At 47.0% G+C, this 10,482-nt stretch overlaps 1 protein-coding gene across 1 annotated transcript; it reads left to right on the top strand.

Moving 5' to 3' along the window:
• The first annotated feature begins 2,048 nt into the window (after positions 1-2,048).
• LOC131662715 (zinc finger protein Noc-like) lies at positions 2,049-4,557 on the top strand. The gene is made up of 2 exons (XM_058932571.1): positions 2,049-2,387; positions 2,512-4,557. The coding sequence occupies exons 1-2, from the start codon at positions 2,301-2,303 to the stop codon at positions 3,934-3,936; spliced, it is 1,512 nt and encodes a 503-aa protein (XP_058788554.1). The 5' UTR covers positions 2,049-2,300; the 3' UTR covers positions 3,937-4,557.
• The last annotated feature ends 5,925 nt before the right edge of the window (positions 4,558-10,482 follow it).

The raw sequence follows: 10,482 nt of genomic DNA, 5'->3' as shown, positions 1-10,482 counted from the left end.
CAGCTACATTAGCTGTAAACTCATCCGTCAGCGTCGAGACGTGAGCGCAGCTTCCTCGGTGTTAGGTCGTTAGCGGCGCCGTCCGACCGTTCTCTCTCTCTCTCTCTCTCTCTCTCTCTCTCTCCCTCCCTCTCTCTTTCCTCTGGCACTGACAGGAAGGATGACGGAACGATTCAAATAACAACCTCTCACGGTTACGGGTGGCAAGACCTTGCTGCTGCTGGTCGACTTGTTTGAACGAAAGCACTGGGACAGAATGAAAAAAAGAAAGTCAAATTCCAGGGCATGTGTGAGATAGAAGATATCCAACTCAGGGTACAATTAAAATTTTTTAAAGTGAATGTATCGCGCGTGTCGATGAAAATGATTCTCAAAATTATAAAAGAAAGATGAAAAAATAAATGAAAATTAACCACCGTCCGTACAAGGCAACGATGAATTATACGCGTCACCGCGAATTTATATCTCTTGGGGCTTATCTACTGGCGCAGTTCGAGGGGCTCATGTATGTCGAGATATAAGTCTGCTTTGCGCGTGCGATCGAGCGAGAGACGGGGGGGGACAAGAAGAAAGGTAAGGAAATTAAGAGGCTCGACTTCTGGCTAATCTCTACGAAGTATCGAAAAAGCCCGGTAGCCATCGAAGCAAAAGGTCTCGACGAGGACGAACACTGAGGAGGCTGCGAAGCTCTTTTGAAGATAACCGCGCACGACAGAGAGAGAGAGAGAGAGAGAGAGAGAGAGAGAGAGAGAGAGAGAGAGAGAGAGAGAGAGAGAGAGAGAGAGAGAGGGTGAGAAAGGAGCTGGCCGATAATTGGGCGTAATCAAAAAAGATTTCTCGCTCGGCGCGGCTCGCGAGATTTAATTGATGCTCGCGGACTCTCTTTTCGCGAGAATGAATTAGCGATACCAAGAACAACAAGCCCCGAGGTTCTGCTCGTCGTTGCTTTCTTCTCCGTCGTGCACGAGGCGACTTTATAACCGAGTGAGTTGTAATAAGGTGAAGTGCCTTTAATAACATTAAATGACTATTTATTTAAAGTTTCTTTTGCTCGATTTCCTTGGTTGCTCAACACTGCCGACGAGATGCTTCTTATATGATCTTGACAAGCAATTTCGGAGCTCGATTGAGCCACATTGCTCAAGTTTGTGGCCTGAATGTTTCCAACTAATAGATTGCCATTTGATAAATGAAGCGTGATATCGACAAATATTTGCCAGCTTTTCACAACAATCGCCTTAATCTTACTTTAAATAGACTCATTAAGCGCAAGTGCAACGCACTTGCAACGATAAATTCACGTAGACGAGCTTATCAATAATTACTGCAGTGGAGAGCGATAAAGAAGCTTGCCGGCGGACGAGCAATTTGTATGAGCGACGATCGACTATCCATTCATACGGCACATCGGGCCGATAATTGGCACGTTGTCCGGGGCATTCAGCGGAGCGATCGTTCGGCAGCGGCAGCCGAAACAGAAGGAAAAAGCGTCTCGTCACTCTGGGCGATTGGGCGAGGCCGTTGGTGGGGCCGTTGGCGGGGCGATAATTAAAACGCTCGGTTGAAATTGTAGGCAAACACGGGCGCTTAAGTGGCTGTCATTCGTAGGAGAGCGCGAGCGGGCCGCGGCACTCGGTAAGTTGCTTGGACGGGCAATCAATCAGCCTCTGGGCGCTCGAGCGTTGCTTCGGTCGCGAGCGAGAGGCAGCCAGCCAGCCCCGGCCCATTACATTTCTATTTTGAAGGCTGCTTATTAAGCGTGCGGGGCCCTTTCACAGGCGGCGGCTGCGAGGCAGGTTTCACGGGCATAAAATATCGGGTTGCCGAGGGCGCTGAAATATCAAAGCCGGGATGGGAGCTGTCATCGTCGAGCCAGCGTCATGGGTGGCGTGTTGAATTAGAATGCCTCCCCACTTTCGCTCCGCTCTCCTCGCCGCCGCCGCCGCCGCCGCCGCCGTCGACCTTCCGTGGACCGGGGAAGCCGCCAGGAGGGGATGGCCTGTAGGTGGCGCTGGCGAGAGCCGCAGCTCAGTCGCGTCCAACCTGCATCCACGGCGCGCTGCCACGATCACTGTTCCTCCGGATCTCGAGCGGTGCGCGTCGTCTCATCACGGTCGGCACTTGAACGCCGCTCTCTCCCTTTCTCGCATCGATCCCCAGTGCGTTATCGTGTACCTCGAGCGAGACACAACTAACACGATAGTTGAACTGCCGTGTTTCATTTCGCTCTGCACTGTCGAGTGCCTATTATTTTTGTGGTGCTGTGCTTTCTTCAACATTCAAGTGTGAATAAAAACCAAATGGTTGTGGTCGAAGAGGGCAGTATGCTGACCACCGGACCAAATCAGTACCTGCAGCCGGACTATCTTTCTCCGCTTCCAACTACGGTCAGTACTCTTCGTTTGGCTTTTATCCGCGAATTCATTTTCCAGTTGTGCGTCTCCTTTGAGCTCAAAGAGACAAGTTGCAATTCGAAAATCTAACGTAGCGTGTCCTCCTGTCTCATTGCAGTTGGACGCGAAGAAGAGTCCCTTGGCATTGCTAGCCCAGACCTGCAGCCAGATCGGCGCGGACTCGCCGACGAAGCCACTGATCTCGTCGTTGGACAAGTCCGGCAAGGGCTCCTCAACGGCGTCGAGCGCGCGCTCACCGCCGACGGCGAAACTCGAGCGCTCGCGCAATAGTCCGTCCGACGGCGGCAGCAAGTCCAACTCCACGTCGTCGTCCTCGTCGTCGTCGCTGTCGTCCTCGTCGCTACTGGCGTTCAAGCCGTACGAGACGAACGTAGTGTCGAAGCGCAGCAGCGAGGAATCGCGACCCGCTTCTAAAGCGAGCAGTGTGCACAGTGCAAGTGGTGTCGCCGACAGTGCGAGTGCCAGTGACGACACCAACAACAACACCCACAAGCGGTCGAGCCACCGCAGCACGCCGGTCGGGCGCAAGTCGGCGTCGCCCACGCAAACGAGCCCGTGCAACAGCAGCAGCAGCAGCAACAGCAGCAGCGGCGGCGGCGGCGGCAGCAGCAGCAAGAGCCCGAGCGGCAGCAGCAGCGAGCGCAAGACGCCCGCGCAGGAGCGCGACAAGTCGAGCGCGTCGCCGAAGAACAGCGGCGGCGCCAGTCCCATCATCCGCTCGGGCATGGAGATCCTGTCGGGCCACAAGGACGCGGCGAGCATGTACAAGCCGGGCGGCCTGCCGTTCGCCGCCGCGAGCGCGCTGTGCTGTCCGCCGAGCGTGGCCGAGAACCCGGCCTTCAGACCCCCGTTCGCCGGCGCGCCGCCCTTCTCGCACCACCACGCCGCCGCGCTGCTCGGCTACACGGCCGCCAACAACCCGTACCTCAACTACGCCAGGGTGAAGACGGCGTCGGGCGGCGAGACGCTCGTGCCCGTGTCCGTGTGCAAGGACCCGTTCTGCAACGGCTGCCAGTACAGCGTGCACAACCTCATGGGCGCGCCGGCGGCCGCCGCCTGCCCGAGCGGCTGCACGCAGTGCGACCACCAGAAGTACGGGCTGATGAGCCTGTCGTCGCTGGGGCCCATGGCGCCACCGGCGCTGGCCGGCTACGCGGCGCCGCTGCCCGCCGCGGTGGCCGCGGCGGCCGCGGCCGCCGGCAAGCCGCACGTGTGCAGCTGGGTCGCCGGCGACTCCTACTGCGGCAAGAGGTTCGCCACCTCCGACGAGCTCCTCCAGCACCTGCGCAGCCACACGAGCCTCGGCGCCGAGGCGCTGCACCCGCTGCTGTCGCCGCGCGGCTACCCGGCGCCGTCGCTCAGTCCGCTCAGCGCCAGATACCACCCCTACGGCAAGCCGCCCACGGCGCCGCTGCCGGCCTCGATCGCCGCCTCACCTTACAGCGCGTTCAACGCCCTCGGCCCTTACTACTCGCCCTACACTATCTACGGCCAGAGACTTGGCGCTGCCGTGCATCCTTAATCCAGTGTGCAGTGCATCGCTGATGATAGACCCAACGATCATGATGATGATGACATCGGGTACAGAGTGTGCTCGGGTTAAAGTGCGTGGAAATATATATGACGAGGATCAACGCGCGTCGTCTCGTCGTCTCTCTCACCGATTCGTTTTTCCGAATGTGACTGTGATATTACGTACCCGCAAAATTTCCCAGGACGGAATAAAATTGACGGAATGAGTGTGCGCGAATGTGTGACGAACGCCCGACCAAAGGTCGCCAATGTCCTATTTATACCGTCATTATTTATTATTTATCATCGCGCGTACGTGCGATTGGTTTCATGAGATGTGCAAGAGCGAGGAAAAGAAAGTTTCTTTGAGTGTGTGCGTGTGTGTATGTGTGTGTGAGAGAGAGAATATGAGAGTAGAAAGGATCGTTGCGAAGCAAATTTAAATACGACTGCATTGATTATGTTAACAACTATTGCGACGACGATTTTTTTTTTCTTTCTCGACTTTCTTTTTTCTCCTCTGTTCTTTTTTTTTAATATTAAACTTAATTATTATTGTCACGAGCACTTGTAAATACGATCTGTAAATATCGTTGAGTTTCCATACCGCTTTAATAAAAACACGTTTGTAGAGTCATAATTATCTTCAACTTTTCTCTTATTAAAATTTATATCCGACATGCCTTAAAACCTTGTCCTTCCACTATAATCCACTGCACAAATTTGTCGAAATGACTACAGTTTTAATGTAAAGCGTAAGAATTACCCGCGACCTTACGCAAGTTATTTTATGAAAAATTATTATTTTCGCTTGAAACATTTGAAAAAATAAATTATATTTTCATTGAGTAACGACAAATATGTTCCATTTTATCAGTGAGTGTTTTATTGCATATTTACTTTTGAAGAACTAATTTAATTTAATGCATTCACAACAGCAGTTGGTTAAAAAAGTATTTTTTTTTTTTTGCTATCTTTTCTAAATGCTCGATTGCCATTGGACCTATGCAATAGGCAAAGCTCGGAAAGACAAAAAATCTGTTCCCTTAAAATTGATAGGCTACGGTAAATTCATCGTCAAGAATCATCTGCTAAATAGCTGAAACGAGAAACAAGCAAGAGGAAGAAGAAAAACGCATCGAAGCGCGGCTATGAAGAGGCAAAAGGAGGTCTACATAGGAAAAGCAATTAAGAGGTCGTTTACGAGGGTCTAATTTAGCTCGCATGTGTCGAATAACACGACAGCGGGTAAGCTCTCTCTCCGAAGAAAAGATAGAGAGGCTTTTGCGGAGAAACTTTAAAGTTGTATGTGCCTCACTCGGTGAATTTCCCATCCCCGTCGGGTTCTCTCCGCCGCCGCCGCCAAGTAAATTTATTTCTTTCATTACGAGCGAAGCGGGTCGTGAGTTCTCGGATATCAGCGGTGCAAGGCGGGGCGCATAAATCTGCAGCTCGCTCGCGGAGGGTGGGAAAGAGAAGGATATAGATATATAGATCCTGGCTCGCTCGCTTCCTTCGTCTTCTTTTTGGCCGCGCGAGGCCGCCGGTAGCACCAGAGTGAAATATTCGGTGATTTTACCGCGACGATTAATGGCTACGCCCATATTTTTCCCGGCCATTCCTTCAGATTGGAATTCGTGTTATTTCGAGCGATTACGCGCCCCGCTGAATCTCAATTAGTAACGATGTCGCTTGGCGCTGCTGCAACGACCGGGGCACTGGCTACTTTGCCCCGTTCTGCCTTTATCTTATTTTATTTTATTTCTTTTAGACAAAGCCGCGTGAATAATGATTTGTTTTTACCAGCTGACTCCTTTGAGTTATGTAAGCTCGAACGCTGTATTATTTCGGAACGTATGCGATTTATCATTTGTTTCGAGTGAATTTTCCGAAACGAATAAAAAGAGAGAGAGAGAGAGAGAGAGAGAGAGAGAGAGAGAGAGAGAGAGAGAGAGAGAGAGAGAGAGAAGTTGTTTGCCACCACAAACGCATGTTGGTCAACCCTCGGCTATTTATTACTCCCGGGCTACACTTTATTGCTTTGGAATCCGAGACGTTAGTGACAAGATCAACAGGCAGCGAAGCTATCCACGCTAATGACATTCAAATTAATTACTCTTTCCTCGCAAAAAAAGAACGCGTTCTGCTATACTTAGAAAGCTCGACCGCGACACGCATCTTTATTAGACAATGGTGAAATATATATATATATATATATATATATATATATATATATATATATATATAACGGCCTGCAGGGAAAAGTGTTGGAGGGAAGACGTCTACTCTCGCACTTAGCTTCGGTGATGCTTTCTGACGTCGACAAGTCATTATTTACTTCCGCATTTACATACAATGCACTTTGGCAACACACGAAGTGAATTTCGTGCACGTCAGTCAAACTACGTCTATACACGCCGACGCTAGCAGCTTATATATCCTCTTGCGAGCCTGCGCGAACATTGTTTAATGCACAATTACTCACTTGGGTCTATTATGAATTCGCTCGATGATTTGTGCAACTAGTGTATGTTTATAATTGAACGAATGATCGATGATATTGTGCACTTGGGCATTGTAAATTTTTCTGACAAATACACAATCGCGTCGAGAGTTATTAATAAGTCGAGTCCGTTATTAATAAAGCTCAATATTTCCAGTCGTTGTAAAATAGCCAAATTTTAACAGCACATTCCATCTGACTTTGTTGTTTATCGTACGAGTCTTTCAGTGTAGTGTTGCGAATTTAAACGCATAATTTCTATTCTTGAAGAGCACATGTTCGTTAGCACACTCGTAGAACGCAAAAACCGCAGCGAGTGTATTGATGCCAAATATTTTTACGAGCATCTTAATTGATGACACAATTTAATGTACGCGTTTTTTATACCTTGTCAGCTCTCGTAATATGTCTAATAAATGTCATCGTCGATAAACAAGATGCACCGGCATAATACATACACAGACGATGATATTAATGGAATTGTTGAGAAAAAGGAAAAAACAGTAATATAAAAAGAGAAATATGTATTCTTATTTATGCGCATATTTAAGTCAAATGTATTCAGGATAAAAAAAAAAGAAATCTGAAATAACGTTTTGAAATAACATATACACTTGATGATCAATCGATGCATTGACGAGAATATTAAATTAGCAATAAGCTCTTACATTTCCTTTGCACGTTGCGGTAAACAACTTTTACAACTGTCTCGCACTCGTGGGTTTTATTTATAAAACTGCGGAATATTTCGGTCGATTACCGTCGGTCGGACTCGCGCGCGAACATATTTCGCAAACAATTCATCGGCAAACTCACTGCTCGCTTGTTTCTAACGCGCTCGCGCGCGTGAAAGTGATCGTTTATTTCTTTTGTCTTCGTTACGCTGGCTAATGTCCAAGTAAAACTAATTACGTTACGAGGCAGCAAGTGCTAAATTAAAACCATGACAATTACACAACGAAAAAGTGTTAATAGCACAGTAGCTGCTGACGAAAGAGCCCATACACTAAAACCATTGTAACAAGTCGAGAGACAGAAAGAAAAGGAACACGCGATCATCAGCTCTCTGCACTCATCGCTCTGACACAAATACCGCGACTCACTCGGAGCCCTCGAATAACGAACGCTCGAACGAACGCATGCGATTGTCGTCGCCTACATGAATTATATATCTCGCAATTCATGGCTGGCGCCAAGCAGCAGCGATCTTTTATCTCGACGACCAAATTGTTTCTCTGTCGTAGCGAGTCCTCGACATTATTTCAGTCGTTTGTGAAAAAAGAAACGCGCGGAGACCGATGTCTCCCGGATAACCGTGCAAAAACGGATCGCACAAAAGAAAACAAGATATCAGTGTCAAATTCTTGAAAAATGCAAAAACTTGCCGAATCAACAATCACACGTATAGCCAACGAACTGACTAACTCGTTCTGGCAAAAGAAAGAAAGTTCGCAACAAATGAGAAAACCAATAGCAAGTTCGAAATATAAGGGTATCAAGTATGTGCACTTCATAAAAACGTTTATCACAAACATAGAGTCCAAGAAAGGAAACAATAAACACAAACAATAAATTTATTAAAACAGTTTTCAATAGAATAGACAAGATAGCAGAAGGCAACAACTAGAGAATAACCCCAGCTAATGCAGGGGCTGCTCTTGGAAAACCAATACTTTAATCACAAAGTATTTGTATGCCCTACGGTGACATCAACTATTTAGGTAATAACCAAGCAATACCCAATTTTTATAAAGAACTTGGAGCTAAACGAATTTCCACCAATTCAATGTATTTAACAAAACAACAACTGAAGCACAAAGACCTGGTGCCCTTTGCAAATGCGACTCAATATTACAACATCAAACGATGTTTCTTCACTTTAGAGTTACGCGTACATGTGCAATAGGGCTCACATGTTCAGCCAGACTAAACACAATAGAGAGAATAATTTTCGCAAGAGATAAAAAAGCACTTGTGGGATGGCATACAACTGCAAGATCGATGCTCATCTGATACTGGTGAAGAAAGATAGACGGATAACCGTGCAATTAATACGCCGATCTTGACCTAGTAGTGACATACTGTTAGAGCACAGGAAAGACAGAAAATTGTTTTATTTTACATAAGATATTGCATGTATGCGTAACGTGTGTGTATATATATATAAAATGTAAGTAATATATATTGCTTTGGCTGAATAAATAAAAAAAAAGAAAAAAGATTTTTAATCCTTGAAATATAAGTCGATATTAATCCATTTTTCATAGATGGATCTCAATTGAGGGATGAATTATTTGTCCTAGTTAAGAAAAGCAAAACTGATACGATGAAAGATGATGTAGCCGGTGCCAAGAGGTGTATATTCATTACGCGAGTATTGCTGGAGCATGCGAACAATACATACACATACACATCAGAAGCAACAGATCCCTTACAAGACGCCTCACGCGCAGGTATATATCAGACGAGGAGAGAGAAAGAAAGATCGAGCATCGCAGGCGTCCATCAAAAGCAGCCCCCGAGTCAGCTTGCGGACAATGTAGCGCATCAATAACGCGCCGCGCGCGCGAGCGGCATAAAAGCCTTTTGCGTCGGCGGTGGCTCTCACTGACGTATCGTTTGTAATGAAACACAAAAGCCCCGCCACGCGGCGCAACCACGGCGCATCTGGAGTTCGTTCATCCTTCAGCGCCGTCATAATTCATCCATCGACGTATTCCTGTTTTTTTCCTCCTATTGTTCTCGCATCGTCCGCTCCGGCGTCTGTAACTTGCAACGCATGGAACGTCATCGCCCGATGAAGACTTGCGCCGCTTGTGCGCGCGATCATCGCGACGAAAGCTGTCACAGCGATCATTGGTTTACCACCTTTCGAATTAGCCTTCGCGCGCGCGTACGGAAAAACACGGTGTACACAACGATTCCCGCTCAACTCTCTCTCTCTCTCTCTCTTTCTTAAAGATTGGTTAATCGCGCTTGTCTTTCTCCCACGAGCCATTGTATGTGTGTACGTGTTGGCGCCCTGTTTGTTGTCTCCGATTGCTAAAACGTGACGACGACGGTGCGCGTTCCGTTCGTTTGTTTTCCAATGCATGCACGGACGCTCGTTTATTAAGGAAAAGCCGCAATTGTAAATTTTTCTCGACGCTCGATACGGAAAAACTGGCGCTTGCCTTGGCTTTAGGAACGAGAGAGAGAGAGAGAATGATTTATGTATACCTGGTATAGCGATGCTTCGGCGCTGATTGCCAGCCATTCATTATTTATACTTCATTGTCTGCGGTGCGATTCCGCCATCACAGCAATAAGTTAATTATTTACAGTGAAGTTTTATTTTATAAGTTTGATGGCGCTGCGTGAGCTACACATTATTGGCAATGTGAACACAATTAATATTAATGCGCGAACATTTATCGCAGACATTGTGTTATGTACTCAAAGGCTCTTATGGTTGTTACACTCTTGCTGACGTGTGATGTTGTTTCAATTCGAGGAGCGGATTTCTTTAGCTCGTAATTATTTTATTTCGCATCGAAATTGTTCGACAGATTATATTCAAGGAATTAATTATTGTGAAAAATCGATTAATTCGAGATTTAGCATTTGAATCTTATAAGTTACGATAGATTATTTGTTCGTCAAAAACAAAAACGAATATTCCTCCTGGTGGCCATTATTTGAGCTGCAAATAACGTCATTGAAATTGTTGTCTGATATATTAACTGACAATAGCATAATATATTTGAATTATATTAGCATTGATATGAGTTTATCCCTATAAAAGATATTGGAAGTTCTAAATGTGCAAAATCTGAATTTGCTGTACACAAAGCTTTTCCCAAAGTGGTAGCACTCCATTTGAGCACATCCGAATTCGAGCGCAAACCGACGTTATTCGGCGATACCTCGGTCATAAAATCAACAAGGAGCATTGGATAGCAGCAGCGGCGTTGTGTTTAGCATCAATCTTACGTGCTTAGCTTTCCGACATCGTCCTCTTTATCAACACGACGATGAGGGATCGCGCGTGGCGCTGTTGGTGCAGCGCCACCC

Source organism: Phymastichus coffea, unplaced genomic scaffold (assembly GCF_024137745.1).
Source record: "Phymastichus coffea isolate CEN01 unplaced genomic scaffold, Cenicafe_Pcof_1.1 PCOF00028, whole genome shotgun sequence".
Classification (NCBI taxonomy): domain Eukaryota; kingdom Metazoa; phylum Arthropoda; class Insecta; order Hymenoptera; family Eulophidae; genus Phymastichus; species Phymastichus coffea.
This window is presented reverse-complemented; position numbering and strand designations above follow the sequence as displayed.

What these genes read in the sequence shown, in the direction of transcription:
- LOC131662715 (XM_058932571.1), top strand. Translation starts at nt 2,301, where the DNA reads ATGGTTGTGGTCGAAGAGGGCAGTATGCTGACCACCGGACCAAATCAG. An exon ending in TTTCTCCGCTTCCAACTACG is followed by an intron (nt 2,388 to 2,511) that starts GTCAGTACTCTT and finishes GTCTCATTGCAG; the next exon opens with TTGGACGCGAAGAAGAGTCC.